The sequence below is a fragment of the Thunnus albacares genome, chromosome 13 (genome assembly GCF_914725855.1).
Source record: "Thunnus albacares chromosome 13, fThuAlb1.1, whole genome shotgun sequence".
Lineage (NCBI taxonomy): Eukaryota > Metazoa > Chordata > Actinopteri > Scombriformes > Scombridae > Thunnus > Thunnus albacares.
In genome coordinates this window covers 28,980,950-29,003,179 of record NC_058118.1, presented here as the reverse complement: position 1 = coordinate 29,003,179, position 22,230 = coordinate 28,980,950, and the positions used below count along the sequence as shown (strand labels likewise).

Sequence of the window (22,230 nt, the reverse complement as noted above, 5' to 3'; positions counted from 1 at the left end):
CAACAAAACAGTTGTTTTAAATGCGTCAATGTGGCCTGTATGCATTTAAAAGTAATAAGTATAACATGTACTTTCTATATGCTCTTTTGTCCGTTTTAGTGATGTTTTGTTTGTAACATTTTGTATGAATAAATTTGATGCTTAATCTCAAAGCAAATTATGTATTTTCCCTCCTTGGAGCCACAAGAAGTTAAAATTAAGAATGGAATCTTATCAGTGGATCATAAAAATCCAAGCCCATGTCTGTATGCGATTGTTTAACAATATCTAAGAAATCTAAGCTCTAAATTGATTATGATTATTTCCTTAAATCGTTCTTTGTACATAAAAGCAGACACAATTTCACAAAGGACATTATAAAACTGAAATACTTCACTGCAATGCTCAGGCAAGAAGTGGGAGCCAGATTAATAAGTCCCAATCATCCCTGGTAATCAGGCGAGTGGTTGGAGCCCTGCATGACACCCTGGCTACACAAGATGTATTTCAGCCGTGTTTTATACCAATTGTAGAGCTGCTGCATTTCTAATTAAACCACACATGTACAGGGGGTATAACAACTCAATTTAAGAGTTAAATTAAAATAATTTAAGTCAAAAAATTTAAGTCAAAAACCTCTTTTGAAGGCTTAGTGAAAAAGTATTTCAATAGAAGAAGACATTGTATTGACCTGCTGTTAATTCTTGTCACATTGACACATATTACAATGAATACGTTCTGATAAGAGATTTAACAATGCAACTTGCAGCATTTTGGTAACATCAACTGCTGCTCTGAGGAAAATTACACAAGCAGTTTTTCAGTTTTCAGTGTCGGTTACAATTAGTGGTTTTTCCAGTGAAAAACACATTCCTTGAAGAGAGTCCAAGAATAAAGGCGGGCTTAGCACAACACTGTGGTGAGTCCAGGCTCTCCAGTGGTCACCAAGGGAGGGGTTACTGTAAGGTTAAAATGACCCAGTTCAAGTGTAAAACAAAACCCCACTTTCCTGCCTCTTCTACACCTCAGTTCTCATGCAGCACACCGAAGTTTTAGTAGCTGCTTCTGGACCAATGCTGTCAACAAGTGTCCAAAGAAAGTAGCTGCCTGAAGATGCATGAAGTCATTCACAAAATTGTACATGGATATATTTACTACACCATTTATGCCCTCTCATCTTACTGGCAGATGGGGCTGAAAAGGGGCTGAAAAGTTTGTAATTTGTTACAGAGAACTGCAGCTGTTTCCAGCTTGGATTCACAGTAGTTACAATGGATTCCAGTGCTGACCTGAAATCATGACAGCAAAGTGTTTCAAAATGTATTCAGACCTCCAAAGAGACTTCTCAGTCCCCTCCTGCAGCACTACTCACTAGGGGTGTGCCAGAATACAAATACATTATTAGGCAAAGCACAAATAGTGGGTTTTATACAAATATTTAAAAAAAATATTTGTTGGGGGTGTTCCCCAGAGATAAAGCTGAGCAACTGACACAAGCAAAGTGCTCCCAAGGGACTCTCCATAACCTGTTGTTCCCTTTCTCCTTTCCTCAAAGTTAGGTTGTAAAAAATAGGCAATAAATGAGAAGTGCAAAGCAATAATTGCCTTTGAAGTGTTATGGGTGTATAAATAGGTAGAGGTCTGTCTGCATGAGACGATGAGTAGAGTATTAGCTCAGTAGTCAGCGCAGTCGTCTATGATCTGGGAGACTCCAGTTCAAGACCCGATGTGGGGACCTCCTTCGTAAGGTAGTTTATTCATGAACACTTATTGTAACACTATAATTTTTTAAAATTAAAAGTGTCATAAAAACAAAAACAGGATTTTTAAGCCTCTTTCCACTTTTATTCAAATACAAATACAGATGCAAATAATTTTGCTGCCTCAACAAATACAGGTACAAATACAAATACTTGGATCTCTGCACATCCCTACTACTCACTTCTAAGGTGTTGATCTGTGTGTTAATTACTGTTTGTTCGAAACACTCAATAGTTTTTCCACAGAGCTACATACTTCTTTGTTACGCTTCATAGCTCTGAAGCATGTTTATTGGCAAAGCGGTGGTTGTTTAGAATATACTGATATATATTGAGACTTTTTTCTTGCTGTGACTGTGAGTTAGCATTGGAATCCATTATAACTGCTGCAAATCAAAGCTGGTTACAGCCATGCAAGCAACAACTTTTCAGGAACTCCTTTCAAGCCTTAAGGCAGTGAGTATTTCCTATACTCACAAGATTTTCAGTGTAGCCTAAATAGTAGAGTTTCAACAGTGAGCAAATCTACCAATCCCACCATAAAGACAGGGCCACACCCAACTGTGAACTGTAAGAAACACCTCTAACACATACTGAAATAAAACCATCATTTCTATTTCTACATGTGTTAAAAAGTAGTAGTTTGGTGAACTACCGATCATCTGGATAACTTGGTGTGTCTAGATTGTATTTTTTTGTTAGTGACAGGATAGGAAGACTTAAATGACATTGGGCCTCATTCACTAATATGTGCTTAGAAATAGTCTTAATTTGCACACGAAATAAGTGCACACGCAAAAAATTACTTTTTCATCACATGATTGCACTGGCCAATTTTGTTCTTACCACCGTGTGTATGTTAGTGAATCAGAATCATCGTCTAAGCTGACGGGTGCATACCTGCTATCGGTAATTAGCATACTACCACGTCCCCATTTCTCTATATAAGAAAAGCTCTGTTGGAGCAGCGTAGTAGTGGAGAGAGCTGTCACTCATTGCAAAGAGGAAAAATACAGAAAAACTTTACTGCTAGTGAAATGAAAACAATAGTTTCAGAAGTAGAGGCCAGAAAAGGCAGATTTGGCTGGTAAACATGTCATTGCACAACCGTTTGGGTCCCGATTGTGTATTCAGTATACAGCCTGCATACTTGTTGCACCACTACGACACAGTACGTCCGTAACAAAATAAAAAGTTGGTAAATGTGTAGGTCTGTGGAATTAATAAATAAATCTCTACTGTTGTGCCAGGTGTGCATTGTGTTTCATCTCTGTCCACAACAGGCCATGATGTACTGAAAGCAGAGCGCCCCTCCCTGTGCCACTACTGAACTGTCAGGCTGTGAGGATGCTTAACAGGATGCTGGTGAACCAGCTGCATATATATCACGGCCAAATCTTATGGAGAAATGAATCAGCGTCACCAATATGGAAGTTCCAATGGATAAGCTATTGTCATCTAAAAGTGGGAACAGGATAATTTTAATATATTAATAATTCAATTACTTTTATGATGATGATTTGTAGATTACAACGTCTTAGCTATTCATTTTAAAATGAGTAAATAAGCTGTGCATTATTAGCAATTTCACGATTTTAAATGTTGTATATTTAGGTCCAATCATTTTTTAAATAATTGTGATTCTAATATACTGTTTACATTGAATAAATACTGACTTTATCATTTTTTAAGACCGTGGGACATTTATGATTTGTGTGTACGCATGGTCTAAGGCAGTTCTAAATTTGTTTGCAGACCAAGAACAAATTCAGGTAAGAATATAAAGATGAATCCCGGAATTGTGCTTAAAACGTTAGTATGCACAGTTTAAGCACAGATTTGTGAGTACACACGGTTTGTTAATGAGGCCCATTGTTAGTCCTTCCCTTTTTCTCTTCAATTTTTCAAATTATTTCTGCCTCTAATGTAGTTCTCCCCCTGTTTGGGAACTCCTATCTGCCCTTGGACATATTTTCTGGTGACAATAACCACATCTTGCTGAGCTAAAGAAATGGAATTTTCATGTTCATGCATCATCTATGAGGTCTAAAACTCCTTCCCCTGCTGAAAATGCATGGCTTTGTTCATTGGTGATGGGCAGGAAGAGAAAAGATGAGGAAGTGTGTGACAAATTGATTGGAATGCATGAATTGGCAGACAGCATTGGCAGGAAGGTTAGGCAGGTTGGAGGTGAGAAGGTAGCAAAATGATTGGAACATTTTTATTTGGGCTGGCTTACCATCTTTGGCAACCTGGATCTTGGAGCCCCTATGCTTCCAAATGATGGTGGGTGGTGGTGAACTGACCACATCGCAGATTATGTCAGCATCATCACCCTCATTGAACTCCTGTGGACTGGGAGCACTCTGGAAGGTGATCTTTTCTGTGGGGAGATGTGACAAGCACACATATTACACATGTTTAAAAATATCTTAACTTTCAGACTGAACATATAAAGGTGAGAACACTCCTGTGGCATATTTACATTGCATAAAAAAAGCTTACAGTTGAACTTCAGCTTTTCTAATAATCATTTTCAAAAAGTTTCATTGGTTTAGTTATTATATAATTATAGATGGTGTAGGAAGGTAGTTGTGGTAAAGACTCTAAGTCCATGTAAACACAGAGTCGTACTGCTAAAAAGTGGAACCTGGCTCACCTTCCACTGCAACACAGAGTGACATGATTTACCTCACGTTACCTCATGATCAACACAACAAAACATAAAATAATACCGGTCATGATAACTTTCCAAAGTAGTAAAATCCTTCCCCATAAAATTTTAAACTGCTGTGCAAACTCATGAATCTATTACTCACCTGAACCATCACGTCCTGAACCATGCAGCCCCTTGTATTTTTGTAACATATAACTGTGTTCTGCCTGAACGCCTAAAGAGTTTGAGGCAAAATATGTTAAAGGACCAGTGTGTAGGATTTAGTGCCATCTAGCGGTGAGGTTGCAGACTGCAACCAAATGAAAACCTCCCTACCCCACCCTTCCCTTCAAAGCCACGGATGGATACATGAAGAGCACCAGGCTTTGAAGCAAATTTAACATAGCGGCCAAACTGTGTAATTACAGCATCACATGATGCACACTGGCCCAAAAAGACTTTTTCCCATAGACTTACATTGTAAAAGAGAAGTGTGTAAATCAGCGGATACATTTTTCTGAGCATCACAGCCCCCGCGAAATGACTCACTATCAGAATTAAATCCATTTGGTCCGATCACATTTCAAAAGCCCAGAAGAGCCGCATGATTGAATTGTTTTATCCCCATTCAAGTTAGCCGCAGGGCTAAACCGGAAGTAGCCGACTCGGCCAGCGAAAATCACTAGTGCGCACACTCTATGGGCCACACAATGCGGAAGATCCGAGTACTTTCATACCGGGAAGTCGATTTTTTATTGCTTCGTGTGCCACTGAGCAACTTTTGTAGGAATGAACGGGGCCCGCCTCCGATGCTGTATCCAGTTCTCTTTATACATCCATGTTCCAAGCGTGTAGGACAACCTACGGTGCCCGCGAAAAACGTGAAAAGGCCCTCTCTAGAGCCAGTGTTTGGTTTGTCTGCTCTGGGCTACTGTAGAAACATGGCAGTGCAACATGGCGGCCTCTGTGGAAGAGGACTCACTCCATATGTAGATATGAAGGGCTCATTCTAAGGTAACAGAAACACAACAATTCTTATTTTCAGTTGATTATACACTAATTAAAACATACTTGAATGAATGAATGATGAATATTATATTCCATTTCTGCCAAGTCCGTTCTGTTGGATGCCACTAAATTCTAAACACTGCACCTTTAAGGTTACGTATCCCTAAGTTATGTAAGAGCTTCACCAAACTCCTCAAAACATACCTGGGAATTTTTGAGTACATATTAATGAATTGTTTGGAAATTTTACAAAGAAGTAGCATAATGTTTCACACAGTTTCACATTGTTTACATTTATAGCCTTTTAAGCATATCTCTTGCCTTAGATGCCAACAATTCAGGGGACATTCAATTTAGTTAAGGCCATCCAACCATCTCCTACATTTCTATTCTTCTAAATGGTTTTGCCAAATGTGTTTGAATGGAAGGATTATGTCCACTGGAAAAAATGTTGCCAGTGAACATAATCCAGCCAGTAATTATGTCTCCATTTAAACATATCTGGCTAAACCATTTTGCATTATATAAATGGAATATCTAGGAGACTGGGTTGGATTGCAGGAAGTACTGCACAGAGCATGTTGTGTCCTCTCTCCATCGACAAAATTGATTCTCTGATCTGAGATTTATAGAGAAAGACCGATATTTTCAGTCAATTTTACCGAAAATATCAGTTTTGAGGAATGTAGCAGCTCCACGGTCAGTGTTCCCATGGGGCTAATATTAGCCGCAGGGTGAGGGCTTGTTGCTGCCCACTCTTGTAGCCTCTTGTAGCCTCTGTTTTTGTCACTAACTGAGGAGCGATACAGAGACGCGTCCTACATCCTTTGCTTTCAACAGTGTCCACAAGAAAAAAATATTTACGGAAAACTGTAATGGAACATTTTCAGCTTGATTGTCAGGTTTGTATAGTATATTCCTGTGTAATTACATGATATATGATTAGTAATTCGTCATATTCTAAAGCTAATTCTATGCTAATACATACACTAATACTAATACATTGGTGGTTTGGCTCTGCACATGAGATTTGTTGACATTAAGAAAAATATAGAAAATCTCCAACTATATCCTTTAAAGCCAAATGTCCACAAGATCCCTTTGAAGGCACTGTTCTACCAAGTTACTGCAGAACTCAAATTTTTTTTAAAAAAAAAGGTGAGACTTACGGAAAATCTTCACTTGGACCGTGGCCCGGGCCTCCTTGTCCCCATTCTTTGCCACACACTTATAGATGCCAGCGCTGTCCACGTTGGCGTGGTATATGGTGAGGGTCGACGTGGCTTCATCGTTGCGGCTCACAAAAATATCTTGCCCGTTGGGGAGGATCTTCTCTCCACTGGGGGCGTACCAGTCTATGTCTTTCGCATCTCCCACCACTAAAAAAGAAAAAAGAAACAGAAAATGAAGCATAAGGCAAGGAAGCTAGAATTATGTAAGGAAGTTCATAGCAACAACAACTACTTCAATAAGTTTAAGCAAGACTCTGCACTCTCATGATATTCTGTGTGTCTAAAAAGCTAATAACGACATACCATAAATCATGCCTGGAGACATTATTGTATTCAAAACCCATCTCCTTACAGTCAATGTCCTTTTAAGATCAGACTAAATATTCAACATAACATGAAAACAACATGAAAAGAGTGGTATAAATAATTCCTACTTGCTCAGTAGGACATGATTATTCACTGGGAGGCAACTTTCTCTAAAAGAAAAATCAAACAACTTTTCCACATCATTCATTTTTTATAGAGATGAGTGCAAGCTGAGACATATTTGTTTCCCTGAAATATATTAATGCCGTCACACAAAGAACCCTAAACACATTTTGATATCCTTTTCAACTGTAGAATGAGTCAAAGCTGAAGCCATGTTCCCTCATAGAACAAAAAAGAGAAGGAAAATAAAAAGAAAACGTCAAACAAAGATATTGAGCTTTGCTTTCCTGGCTTCATTATCTCAAAAAGTTGTGCAGCATCAGGTCAGTACTAAGAGGCCACTGGTTACTGTTGCAGTATAATGACTGATTTTAAAGGGTTGGTTCACCCAAATTAGGGACAAATGTATTTGCTCCTAACTTCTGGTGGCATCTACCCATGCAGATAGCTTCCCAGGTTTTGAGATATCTACCCCAATACAATGAAGGGGTAAGTAGGGATGCAAAAACTACACAACTGATCTCAGTAGAGGTGAGTGTGTGAGTGTGATTGTGGGTGTGTCCGATGCCTGCCTCCTTCCTCACCCCCTTGTTTGTGCTCTCATCTCATCTCCTGCAAAAGACTCGTCTCCAAGGTGCTCCGACAACAAGCGCATCTTATTTTTTGGTATGATAAAATCAAACATGTTTGAACTCTAGTAGTGGACAGCTAACGGCAAGGTCAAGCTGCTTCTTGGAACTGCTCAAACTAGACAACACGTCATGGTGAGTGTGGATTCCGGCTAGACTCGAGGATTTTTGTTTCGAATCAGCAACAGGTACAGAATATTGTGGCAAAATGTGTGTAGACTTTACTCTGGATAATCCTCACTGTGAACAGATTGGTGAAAAAAATAATCCTCCCAAAAAGTAGAGTAATGGGGGCACATTTTAAAAAGAAACCTTCCAGTCACATCTATTGTATTGGGTTGGAAGAACAAAGACACATTTCAAAACCTATTTAAAAAACCCCAAAACTTTCTGCAATAGGTCCAGTCAGAGTTTCAGTTACATGTGGTGACATTTTGCATCAAGATGTATTCAAGACCATTCTTACCTTCGCAGAGGAAAAATTTGGATTCTCCTACGCTGATCTCCCCGTGTGATGGAGTGATTTCCACCTGGATGGCAGCTGGGCAAAGAAAAGAGGAGAAAGAACAAAATATACATTAGTCTCTGGTTCCAGCGAGAGGAACGATGGCACAGGAGCGAAGCACAATAGGGCAAGGAGCCCAATCAAATTGCTTTGCCTGCTCAAAAGAACCATTTTTCAGGCATACGCTCTATGGATACAACCCTGGGATGAAAGTTTTATGCTTGTTAGAGTGCAGCATCCCCATGCAGATGGGTAATGAGTCTAAATTGTCTACAAGGACATTGTCAAACTGAGAGGTTGTTAGTGGGTTCACCTGTTAAGGATATATTATACATAGAAGTCTTTGTTCACTGTGCAATTAGTATAATTTTTTATGTTTTAATTTTTTATCTTATTTTTGTTACATTTTTGATATTTCCAGGTGGGTTTTCCCAATGTGAAAATGCAAAGGGCTGAACACATTTTCACTATCAAAAATATAATAAATTAAGCACACTACCATTTAAAATGGTCTATTTCATGATGGAATTCTTAAAAATATGTGGTGTATATAAGGTGAAGAAACTCTGATGTCACTTCCTGGCTAGCTGCTGTTCCACTTGCTTCTGTAACTCGATGTAATCTCTGAGGGTCCCTTTCACCTTTTCTTAAAAATGCGATGTGTTCTTCTGGTTCACTATCAATATCCTAATATCACTGTTTTTACTGAACGATTAGTTGTTAACATACAAAAAACTACAGCAGTGCACATATTCTATGTCATTGTGACAGTTTCTCCCTCATTAACAAGATTCATACACACTCTCTTTCAATGTTAGCTTTCCAAACTTTTTACATTTAGCTGTAACCTTTGTGTGTGTTTGATCTCCCTTGTTCATTCTTATAGCTCTCCATTTAACTTTGTCAAGTTGGTGACATTTAACCTGCAGCAGTGTTGAGCTCTTGGGAAATGTTTTTTTTTTTTTTTTTTTTTTTTTGGGTAAACACAACCAGAAGTAGATATATTAAATAAACAACATTAACATGTATTTAAATTTTTTATTTACCATCCCCGTCTAGGTAAATGGAGTGAACTACACAACATACTTTTAAGGAGGTAATGTATGTTAACTTTTAGCTGTTCTGTTAAAACACATTTTGAATGTACAAAAAACACAACTCAGAAGTTTAAAATTTTTTCAAGCAAATGACAACTTTCTTGACTTTTAAAAAAATTCTGGGAGCTCCAGATCATTGTCTGCTAAGGAAAGTCACGTGCTTTCTCTTTTTTTTACCTTTACCTCCTAGTTTGACTGCACTTAACATTCAATCCTTATTAACTTAATGTCAATAGCACCTGTTGATCCAGCTGCCTCTGAAGTGCCAATAAAAAACAAAACCGGAGATTACAGCACTCCCTATTATTCATTCATCCTGTAAAAAGCTATACATTTTGGTACCAACACTTCCAAGGTGTAACCTGTTAACGAAGCATGGATATGTACCTGTCACCCTGTGACAATCAACTGTCTGACACTTAACTACGTCAAAGCACGTAGCAGGCATGACAGTATTAAATTGACTGAAAAAGAAAAAGACACAGTGTAGAGGTAGAGCAACTGCGTGGCAAATTATCTATCAAAAAATAATAAAAATTGGGTATTTCAAATGTTGCATTTTAACTGGTTTGGAGTAAGTTGATCTTCAGTCCTCACCAGCAGTCTTTAGGAACACTATCCAAAGATATATTTTTCATTTATAAAAGACATGAATCATTCCAGGGTGCTCACCATCTTGTTTTCCCCAATCCTCTTTCTCTCGGCAGATGATTTAGAAGGCATAATGCCATAAATCAAAGAATATCCTTTTCCTGAGACTCTAATGCACTTCATCTTTCAGCATCAGCTAAAGCTACGGTGACACAGATGAGAAATGAGAGTGTGCAGAGATACACCTGGTGTTTGTTCCTTCCTGGGCGCTAAGAAATTCAAATTCAAAATCTTATATTATACTCTTATATTGCATATTCAATGAAGTATTAAATGTGTAAAAATTTTCAAAGGGCTTAATCAGGAAATCATAACTTGCACATGTGCACCAGAATGCCAGAGAGGGTGATGTTTTTTAAATGTGACATGGTTTAATTTAAGACTTCTATATTCAGTGATGTGTGACATGATAGTAAAGCGCAGACTGCGAAGCAGAAACACCACTGTATCGTGATCCGGAGCTTGACAGAAAAATCCTGCTGAGCCTTCAGCATGTCGCCACAATGAGTGAGTCAGTCTCAGCTCAGCTCTCACCAGGCAATTCATGGGAATGGTTTGCAAGGACTCTGCATTCACAAGACAGGTAGCCAACTATCATTACAACACAATGAGATGGAGGTTTTTCATAATTCAACACTGTCATAGAAACACATGCTTGACAAAGAAGACACATTAACAGCAGAGTTTTTCAATGTCCTTTTTTCTCTACACACTCCTTTATTTGAAAAGTAATCATCACCATGCTGTGAATATGAAGCAAAAAATAATGGGCTGCTGTGTGTATAGCATTTAAAACTGCAAAGATGTACACAGTATGCTATGTAGTGTTTATAAACCAACGATGTGCTCAATGTTCTGGACTCATTATATTTAGCAAAAGAAATCTATCAAAGTCTATTTGAATAGGCAAAATCTATTTGAATAGGCAAAAATATTGCTGGACAAAGATAGTTTTAAATATTGATTTCAGTGAACTATTCAAGACAACAATATCATCTCCCTTATGGCTCAGCTAGTGAAGAAGTCATACAAATATTGATTTGCAGTTAAACACTGCCTCTGCCACATGAATGACCTGGCTTTGCTCCAGCGGGCTAACATGAAGGCTCCAGAGGCATGGAAACCCACAACCCACGATATGTTTGCTTTTACAGGCTGGAGGTAGATACAAAGAAAACAACATATCCATTTTCCTTCCCTCATCTCATAAGATCACAGATACCATGCTGCAAACCTTAGCCACGACTCCTAAGACTAAGACAACTGGACAAAAATCAACTGATCATATCTGCAACAATAAAGACAACAAAAAGGAGTCCAGGTGGTGTGGGAAAGATAGCTATTCCCAGAGTCATTTTCTCAGTGTATGTCTCTAAATGGCCACTTGTGTAGTGTCTCAAGGATGATGTGACTGTTGAGTTTCATGTGTCAAGCATGTGTGACTCTGTCTCTGCTGAGAGCCTATTGTCAGAAATAACATAAAGGCGTAAAAATGAGAGAAATCTTCAGGTGTAATCAATGAACATCTGAAAAGACCCTTTTTGTTCTTCATCTGAATGAGGATTTTCTCTGTTCAGATGAAACTGTACTGGCTGGGTTACCTCTCTGCTCATGCCAAATGGAGCAAGAACCATCTATCATATTTCCATTTCAACATGTACAGGTTAAAATAACACTCATCGAGGTTACTTCCTCTTTAGATAAGATTCTAGGTAGTCATGTTATGATGGTCAAATTCATATAAATTTATTTTGGGTTGGATAGTTTGATGCCACATCTTAACAACTTCAAGAATAAAGTATTTTGTAGTGTTATGCACTGCTTTTTGTTGTAGATATTTCATCTTTATGGACCATATCAGAAAAAAACCCAATAAAAATAATTATTTTTAAAAAGCCAGGTAGTTGTAACACTTGACTTCTTACCAATGTGGTAAAGGACCGTGCAGGTGTTTTTGTAATGCATCTCAGACAGAAACAAGATGTAGCTGTTTGGATAAAAGTAAAAGCACATTCATTAGGCCATAAAAAAAATCTGTATGTTTTGAAAAATATTTTTTAACCAGTTTTATTAATTAGGATATTTCTAAATGATTCAAAAACACTTTTTTGCACAAAGACAACCTGATAAAGTGCATAGAGACCAAAAAAGAGTGATATTCAAGAGAAAAAAAAAAAGTCCCATCAAAATGACAGCCATCTCAAACTGAATTACCCCAATGCCGGATGGGAATTATAAATGTGAAGTGTGAGCTCAGTACAACACAACCAACTTGTTTCATCAACATGCAGATAAAACAAAAGAAATGACAAGAGTACTTTGGAGAAACAATGAGAGTGTAATCTATCTGTTAACATGTCCATGTGAAAAAAAGATGTGTGGTAAAAACAAGAGAACTGAAACAAAGAACAGCAGAACATACAAGTGCTATTTTATGTGATAAAATGACTTATTCAGTAACATACCATTTTTATGGAAATTAAATTTTCAGTCTCTTTCCTTATGTATATAAGAACTGAAAAGGTATTTTTATCAGAAAGAGGGGGCGATTTTGAAAAGCTGCTTCTTAAAAGCGAGGCATTGTGAATTTTCAGATTGAGTACTTGAAGCCTGAGGGTTGAATGAAGACCTAGATTTTAAGCCATTTTTGTAATCAACAGATAACACGTGTTGGTCTGAATTCAATGCAATTCAAGAGGAACTCTACCCTAAATTGATTGAGCTTTTTGAGTTTGAAAATTACTTTTATTATACTATTAATTGATTCTTGTTCAAGTCTAGTGTTCATTTGTCTTCTTTGGGGGGAGTGGCGGGGAGATCTAATATTGATTTAATATTGTTTTCTAGTTAATGTTTGTACTATTGTCTTGTATGATCTGCATCTATTGTAATATGTCCTTGTTTTAAGAGTTGTGTGACTTGTGCTGATGCTCAGTAATGTAAATTATATACAATTTGTTGTAAATATGCTAAAACATGCAAAAAACACAAGCATGAGTAGCCTTTAAAGTTTTCATCAAAGCACTGAAATTAAGACAGACCTGACCTAGATTACGCAAATGAAAAGGTAAACTTAGAAACTCAGAAGCAAAGGAGATTTGGGGAGCAGAAGTGTAGATTAACAGGGTAGATAGAAAGAAGTACTTGGCATAGTGAGGAGAGAGCTTAGATAAAGGATAAAGCTATCTGTGCCCTGACGTGCTCACTCATGACACCAATCTAATATCTATCCACTAAGCCTGTTCCTCACTTTCAGTCATCTTTAAAGACTCATAAACCTCTCTGTCTACTCTTGAGAGTCCTTCTTTACTCATCATTCTGCTGCTTAGACACCTATAGTCACAGCATTCTGCTCTTTGACAAACAACACTCTTGCTATCATTCATCATGAAGGTATCTTTTAGTTATTTGAGAAAGAAAAACTTGTAAATCACTGTAAATCTAGACTTCAGCAATTTTTTCAGAATGACATCCTTTGTTGTCATATAGTTGCATGCTTTCATTTATATAGTGTTTGGCAACAGTACTAATATATGCAAAACATGATACAGTATCCTTACTTTTACAGTAATGTGGTCTGTGGCTCGCATATAATACAAGTGTGGTTAGTCTTAGCCCTGGGCCAGGGTATTATGTGTGGCAGGGCCCTGTCAAGACAGAATAAATGGCCCTGAGAGAATCTGTCTCTCTGTCTGTACTTCAGTGACTTGCAGCAACGTCCGCTTTGTGACTTCATTTTAGTATATTCAGTTGTTACTCTATTCTCTTTTCATCTTATGTGGATAAAGTTAGTGAGTGACACAGAGAGAGTAAATTTCTCTGGCACAAATAAATAAAGACTGTATAGCTCCCAGTAATATGAGTAGTGGGCAAGAGTTGGCGGTGTACTAAACTACTAAAGGAAGTCACAGAAGTATAGACATCAAGAAACTGCAGTTTACACTGTCCCTGAGAGGGTGTTATTGACAAAAACCAGGGCAAGGCCAGTTTGAACTTGGACGATCAGCTAGGTTAAGTAGCTATCTTGATACAGTAGCTCAATATGCTGTAGCTAAACTGTAGAAACCCCAGGAAAATCGGGTTTATCTGGTTCACCCCTTCTCCTTAAACGTCTGTCTGTCTGTCTGTCTAAATAAAACTACATTCTGCCTTTCTGGCCCTGTAGACTTTTAAGACCATGCCCCTTGTATTTCCAGCCTTTGAGGACAGCACAGCTATATAACCAGAGATGACAGTTTCTACCTTCAAACCTTGGTGCACCTTGTGCTTTTTTAGGTTTTGTTTTTCTTTTCTTGGAAAAAAGGGACAGATTGTCCCCGGAAACCATTGGCAATTAGAGGCCACAGCAACCAAAGACACAGACAGTTATTTCACTGCATGCATTCCCATGGAAGATGGCATCCCACAGTGTTTACCAGCAGTTCTTCCTCACTGGTACTGTTTGCTCACTAATATCTCTTTACAAAACCTGTCTCTTAAAAAGTACGTATTTAATCAATTTGCAACAGTAAATATATTTCCAACAACACATGCTGCACAAAATTTGTTCTTTTATCAATGTGCTGAGTAGCAATGAAGTTTCCTCCAAAGTGATTTGGGAAAACAAATAAGAAGTAGGCTGTATAAACCTATTACAAACTTAAAGCAACACAATAACACCTTATAATGATAAAAATCACCATACAGGCTTTAATTCATATGAGAGATGAAATAAAAATAATGATTTATTTTTCCCCCTTTCTCCATTTTGTTTATTGAAAGTCTAAACATACCTTTCATGAGCATTTAAGGCAATGGGATCAAAATTGCATTACCCTGATATTATCCTGTAATAAACAAAAAGGTAGGGTCTTTTATAATAACTCGAGGGAACTGAAAGCATTAATTAACTCCGTTACCCACACATCCATCCATACATAGATACAAACACATATTCACACACATATACCCTATGTTTACCTAGTTAATCGCTTGCCAAGCGGATTGATCATTCCAAGTTATTAATTCGAAAAGAACTAAGACGGGAGAGCATATTCAAAGCTACTCATGGTATAAGCTCAGAAGCAATATTAGCAATGGTGTATTAATTTACTGATTATCCCTCCACACTTTCAAGCAAATATGCCCGTGAGATTTTACCAACAATAACCAAAACCACTGAGTGAAGATGTGAGTGCTGGCCATTCTCTAGCGAGAGGATTATGGACTTCACAGCCTGCTACTGTAAATAGGCTTTTAGCATCTTAACCGCAGACTTCTTTAATTCCAAATTATGTAAACTCACAAATATTTATACAGGTCACGTGGCCATCATTACTTCGAGTTTGTGGAGCGACCAAACGAGAAGTAGTCGATTCCGTCTGCTGGTAAAAAACCTGAAGTTTGAGGCAGCTTCTTTCCCGTCTTGGATCAGGAGGTTTGCATGCCTAATTGGAGTCTGGCAGCCGGTGGTGACTGGCTCCATTACAAGGAGGCTACAACAGTCAGCTGTTGGTGCTTAACATGCAAGTCATGTCAGAGCAAGCATACACTATGCAGGGCAGGCAGCACTGCGTAGGGCCACACTGAGATGCATACATCACTATCACATAAGCTTAGGAAGCAACTGTCTGTGGATGTACACCAAGACATTGGCGATTTTAGCATTAGCAATTCATCTGAGCTCCCCTAAAATAAAAACAATAATTATTAAATTAATTAAATCATGTGTAGCCCTCTAACTAACCTCTTAGATTTTGTGAACTTGTCTGAGGGTTTAAATGCTTGTAAATAGAAAATCAGCACCGTTCTACACCTACCCACCCCTAGTTTCAAACTGAGATGTAGCTAGGTAGTGAATTTAGGATTTCATGGTGCAGAAAAACACAAGTAAGTTGAAACATTAGCAGATAAAACTGCTGAATGTTCTGACAGAGAACGTTGGGTCAAATTGGTCAACATTATTGGGCAGTTGATTCGATGTATTTGACGATTTATCAACATACTTTTAACATAGAGGTGAAGAAGTTATCATACTCTGACATTGTTTTAAGAACAAGCCCTAATGTTAACTGCCAGTAGTTTCTTTTCTCATCATGTATGTGAATTTGAAAAATGTTGAGTGCTATTGCTTTTAAATCCCAGCGGCCTGAAAAAAGGTCAAGACAGTAGTAATGAGGACGTAGACCTGCGCAAGATCCAAGCACACACCAGCCATTCGTGTTATCCTCTAAGTGCTGTCAAATGGGAAACCCATTTTCCCAAAAGAAGTCTTCTTTTTCCATCTCTCACATAATTGGGTAGACAGGCTCCTCCTTAATTCCCCTCAAGTAGAGGAGAAGGTAATGGAGGAATTCATTTTTGAGATATTATGAGACAATTTTGATCTGAAATTGATTCTATTTCGATTTCTCTGAATATAAAGGGGAATCTTTCCCATTATTTTTGGGAAAAAAAGAAGAAGCAAAAGAGAAACAGAAAGAGATATGGCATGTGACAAACCCTGAAACTTGTGGTAATGTTGCTATTTAAAACGTCATCAATGCCAGACCTTTTGAAACACATTCTTCTTGACATACTGGCAAGAGATTGTGTTTGAAACCCTCATTAAATGACTGAAACTGCTGCACAAATACAGCCATATTTGGATGTCTTTTAGATGTGTAAGCTCACAATCTCATGCGCATTTTGCATGCCTAAATGACACTATTTAAGATTGCTTAGAGAGCTCTAGTTGTGATCAGAGACGGTTCAGTATGAGGTTGTTTCTAAATTTGAGCATTAAGAGAAACCCATCTCTGAGACCAGGTGACGTAAGCTGTGTAAAATCTATTCTTGAATCCTTGTGGGATTTTCTTATGAAAGTATTCACCTCACATGCCCTGTAATGAGCAGTGCATGGAAGCACAGCTTGGAGTGAAGGTGGGCTATAGTTGTATCTCTGACTGAATTAAGTCTGACTTCTCATTCTCAGTAAAATAAACAATCATCTAATTTGTTCTAATCTTTGGGTCAGAGGTCTTTAGTTGTAACTGTAGTCTTCAATTTACATTTCTCTCTTCACAAAAAGCATTTATTCACATCCCCTGACCATTTACATGGGTTAAATTCTCTCGAATATAATGTCTCTTGGAAAATTTGTGATCACTGTTGTTTTGTGCTAGGTGGAGGTAGAAACTGTCCTCTGAGCTGAAATCAGCACATACATTGACTGAAGCCAACGTCAAAAAGAGTGCACAGGTGCGATAATACAAAAGAAACAATGGTAATTTGGCAATTAAGCTGCAGTGCTAACATCTGTGGGAAAGTTCACTTCCCACCACTGGGAGGTTGGGCTGAAAAGGTTTAAAAAATAAATAAATAAATAAAACACAATCATGGTATGCCTTATCTGAACACCAAGCCTCCTTCTACCAGCTCAAAGCTTTGTCAATTAAGTCAAATCGAGTCCACTTGTATTGCCAGATATCACATACTGCAGAATGTCTCAATAGACTTCACAGACCAACACTAACAGTGGTTCCCCACCCCTCTCTCACCCTTGCAGTCTTGAGGAAGCTCCTACACAAACTTCAGTTGGATTCCTGGCAGGCATTTCCAAAACATCCAGTAAGGCTTTAACGGTGCTGTATAAACACATCACTCTCATCATGCCCTGTTGGTACTGCTCCCTGTATGCTCTGAACCTTCTCTCTAAACCCTTTCTCTTCGAATTGCCGGTCAATTGACAGAAATAACTCACACTGCTTTTAGCGGTGTGTTACCCTGAGAACCTCAGTTTGATTCCTACACTAACTGGTCGTGGTTTGTTATTAGTAGTTCCCATTATATTGTTTGGTTTTTGTCATTTTTCATGCTTTCAAATACAACAGCAGTTTCATATATACAGATCGGTGATGAATTGAAGTCAGAAGGTGGTGTTTCATAGTTATTTTGTTGCTGGAGCTCTACTGGGGGAATGAACACCATTCTTACAAAATACTCGATAACATGGTGTTTTGATGATGATGGTGGTGAAGAGTGCTTTAACACATTTTGCTCCAAAATCTCTCAAAGGAGTTCAGTTGGGTTGAGATCTGGTGACTGTGATGGCTACAGCATATGGTGTGATTTACATCATTTGCATACTCATCCAACCATTCAGTGGGCCCTCATGCTCTGAGGACCACCAGGATAGAGCCCTTCCCCCAAGGGGACAATTGGAGCAAAATAATGTCAGCAAAATACCTCTCACATGCAACAGAGCTACCGAACCCCATCACCGTAGGGCTCAAGCATTCAAGTTTGTACTGCACACTTAGAAAATGATGAAAGATGACTCTGACTGGCATGATAGGATGTTAGATGGATAATTGTATCATGTAGTGCACCCGTATGGAAGCTGAATTTGGAATATTTCTCCACTCATATATTCAGATTTTCTTTCTTTGATTTATCACTTGTATGTATGCTTATTAGGGGTGTGCCCGAATACAAATACATAATTTGGCAAAGCACAAATAGTGGGTTTTATACAAATATTTGTTTCATACAAATATTTAAAAAAAATATTTGTTGGGGTTGTTCCCCAGAGTTAAAGCTGAGCTATTGACACAAGCAAAGTGCTCCCAAGGGACTGTTGGGATCTGTTGTTCCCCTTCTCCTTTCCACAAAGTTAGGTTGTAAAAAATAGGCAATAAATGAAAAGTGCAAAGCAAGAATCGCCTTTGAAGTTCCTCCCTACACATTACATGGTGTGCTGTCTCTGTGTTATGGGTGTATAAATAGGTAGAGGTCTGTCTGCAATGAGGTGATGAGTAAAGTTTTAGCTCAGTAGTCAGCGCAGTTGTCTATGATCTGGGAGACTCCAGTTCAAGACCCAGTGTGGGGACCTCCTTTGTAAGGTAGTTTATTCATGAACACTTATTGTAACACTTTAATTTTCTAAAATTAAAAGTGTCAAAAACAAAAACAGGATTTTTAAGCCTATTTCGAATACAAATACAGATACAAATAATTTTGCTGCCTCAACAAATACAGATACAAATACAAATACAGAGATCTCTGCACACCCCTACTGCTTATACATCACACACATGGGTTGGAGTTGAATTTGTGGCAGTAGTAACAATAGTACCAATAACGGTATAGTATCAGCAGTAGTACTATATTAAGAGTGGGATTACAGCATGGTAATCCACACTTTAAAGGGAAATATTTGCAGGTGAACAGTGAACATACATAACAACTGTTATATTCAGCCTCCCAACAGAACTAACTTTAAGCATTATGTTTCCAATTTGTGTTTCTGAGCCAGATAAATTAGCCTTTCAGAAACACATTCCAAACTGTCTCTAACACTTATCATTAACCTGCTGCCTTGAAACACTGCACAGAGTGCTAAGCAGCTGTTTCCATGTGCTGTGTGTGGGTGTCAGGCCTTGATCAAATTGACATAGACGTGTCAGCTACTAAGTTCCTTCTCTTCACATCTTTCAGTCATTCACCACCACAGCTTTGTCAGGATTACAGTTGTTGCTATCATTCCCCCCAACCCGCCACCACTTCAGTTGTCATCCAAGCGCATTACAAGTGGAGAGGAGTAAATCTGGAGGAACACAAACATGTGCTGCAGAAATCAACAGTTTTAAGTATTTTTTTTCCACTAGCTTCACAAAATAACAAGTTTGAGACTAACCAATCGTGTGACAAGAGTTACTTCCTAAAGCATCATACTTGCACTCCTCTATTGATCAAAAGTGTGCTGTCTCATCTCATAATGTCCAAATAAACAACTCCCCAAACACATTTCCAAGAGCTGCTCCTCTTCTCTCATCATTAATATTTGGATATAAACAGAGTCCAAACAATGACAAGCCCCTCTTTACTCTGACAAATTTGAGCCTTCTCATTCTGACAGCACCTCATTACTAAAACTGGAAAATTCAACATAAAAGGCTAAAAGGCTGAAAAGGGCAGCAGAAGGGAAAAAAAGCGTCAGCATGAAATCTGGTCATGTATAGGTGAGATGTAAAACCAGTCAAGGTAAAGGGAGGAATGACTGAGGGATGAGATTATAAAACACAAGTCAAAGATCAAAAAGCTCTGCTAGCAGAACCTAGAGGCTATTCATTACATGCGACAGTAAAAAGCCTTGCCTATTAGGACTGAAAAATATAAAATAGGTTTGTCCTAAGGGTGACGCTAAGGGAAAGGACATGGGATATTCAAAACAAAAAGGGTCATCCTCTGAGGAGCAAGGGTGTGCTCAGCTAATGCCACATGGCAATCTGCCCAATATAGTAGGAGATACTGTGTGTAAAAAGTTATTTTGGCCTGGTGCTGGTGAAAGAGAAAACCTCTTCTAGCCAGTGTCCAGAATGGAAATGGTTCATCCTCTGATAAGCATGAATGTTCTCAGTAAATTTCAGAATAAATGTTTTTTTTTTAGTTTCTATATGATTCATCCTTTCAGGACCATGAATATCCACATCATATACTATATCATACACCAAAATGTGACATTTTGATTTGATGTTTGTGCTAGAGTAACAGAGAGGCTTACCAACATTATTAGAGATCCTTCCCTAGGAACTATGAATATCTGTTAGGGGTGTGCCCGAATACAAATACATTATTTGGCAAAGCACAAATAGTGGGTTTTATACGAATATTTGTTTCATACAAATATTTTTAAAATTATTTGTGTTCCCCAGAGATAAAGCTGAGCTACTGACACACGCAAAGTGCTCCCAAGGGACTCTCCATAACCTGTTGTTCCCCTTCTCCTTTCCACAAAGTTAGGTTGTAAAAAATAGGCAATAAATGCTAAGTGCAAAGCAATAATCAACTTTGAAGTTCTTCTCTACACGTTACACTCTGTGCTGTCTCTGTGTCATGGGTGTATAAATAGGTAGAGGTCTATCTGCAATGAGGTGATGAGTAAAGTTTTAGCTCAGTAGTCAGCGCAGTCGTCTATGATCTGGGAGACTCCAGTTCAAAACCCTATGTGGGGACCTCCTTCGTAAAGTAATTTATTCATGAACACTTATTGTAACACTTTAATTTTCTAAAATTAGTGTCATAATGTAGTGTCATAAAAACAAAAACAGGATTTTTAAGCCTCTTTCCACTTTTTTTTGAGTACAAATACAGATACAAATAATTTTGCTGCCTCAACAAATACAGATACAAATACAAATACTGGGATCTCTGCGCATCCCTAATATCCATGCCAAATTCTATTGCAATATGGCCTCTACTCGTTGAATATCTTGCTCTGGACTGAAGTGTTGGACGAACAGACACACAGACTGACCAACATTGGCATTAGCATCATGGAGTTGTGTAGCTAGAAGAGCCAAAACAGTATTAACAAGTTGTTTTACTGTACTTTGTTGTAATGTTTTTAGCTTATACCAGACTGGTGGTCATTACCCTATTGGAGGTGGACTGTCAGCGATAAAACATTGGCTCTCCAAGGCTTTCATTTATTGTCCTGTCTTTCATAAACCCTACTCTGAGCACTTCTCAGCTAAAGCAGATCATGAAAAGTATTTCAAAATAATTTGAACGAGGTCTGACCTGAATACGCTTCATCTCCTACCAATTAACTTCCTGCAGGGTCTTTCTGTCACAAGGTCAAATCCCCAGGTGCATTATAATTAGCAGCAATACAACTGAGGCCAGGTTATAATTTGGAAAAAGAAAATGTAATATGTTTTAGGTGCGGGAAGGGCAGAAATTCTTATATGTTTTTTTTGTTTGTTTTTTTTAACAAAAACAATAATCACATTAGCATTTGAAAAAATGACATCACTTCAAGTCAACACAGCAAGCTCCCTTCCTTATAATAGAATAACTGCACACCATTGTTAATTCTGTATAGTCATACAATTGCTAATTTCTATTATTGTTATTTACCCCAAACGATGTAAAATATATCCAAATACCTGTACATGCAAGAGTTTAGTTTGCATGAGTATGAACCAGTCTGACTATTCTGGTCTGTGCTGACTCTAACATTTGCTGAAATAACTCTCAGGGCTCAGCTTTGCCAGGGATAAAACCAAACTCTGCTGTGGTGACAGCTGGCAACTCACTATGTCTTCTTCCAAACTGTATTGATAATCCTTCTTCTAAAAATGAAAAAGTAAGGCCTGAGGTAGAGTGTCTTTTTGTCCCTTTCACTTTCAGCACCTAGCCTACTTCTCTCTGCATCAGGTACCATTAATGGATGTTAAAATGCTTTAGACATAGTATTATGCCCTGCATTTGCTCCATGTTAAAGCAAGGTGCTCTCAATTGCTAAACAGAAATCTTTACCA

The 22,230-nt window shown here is 38.1% G+C and overlaps 1 protein-coding gene across 17 annotated transcripts in view; it reads right to left on the bottom strand.

Moving 5' to 3' along the window:
- ncam1a (neural cell adhesion molecule 1a) overlaps nucleotides 1-22,230 on the bottom strand; it is a 272,147-nt gene that overhangs the window by 78,647 nt on the left and 171,270 nt on the right. For all 17 annotated transcript variants that reach the window (XM_044370543.1, XM_044370539.1, XM_044370540.1 and 14 more), the window contains exons 2-4: nucleotides 8,160-8,234; nucleotides 6,573-6,782; nucleotides 3,979-4,122 (exon numbers count right to left, since the gene is read on the bottom strand). In XM_044370543.1, the coding sequence (XP_044226478.1) occupies nucleotides 3,979-4,122; nucleotides 6,573-6,782; nucleotides 8,160-8,234 (429 nt within the window). The remainder of the gene's footprint in view (nucleotides 1-3,978; nucleotides 4,123-6,572; nucleotides 6,783-8,159; nucleotides 8,235-22,230) is intronic.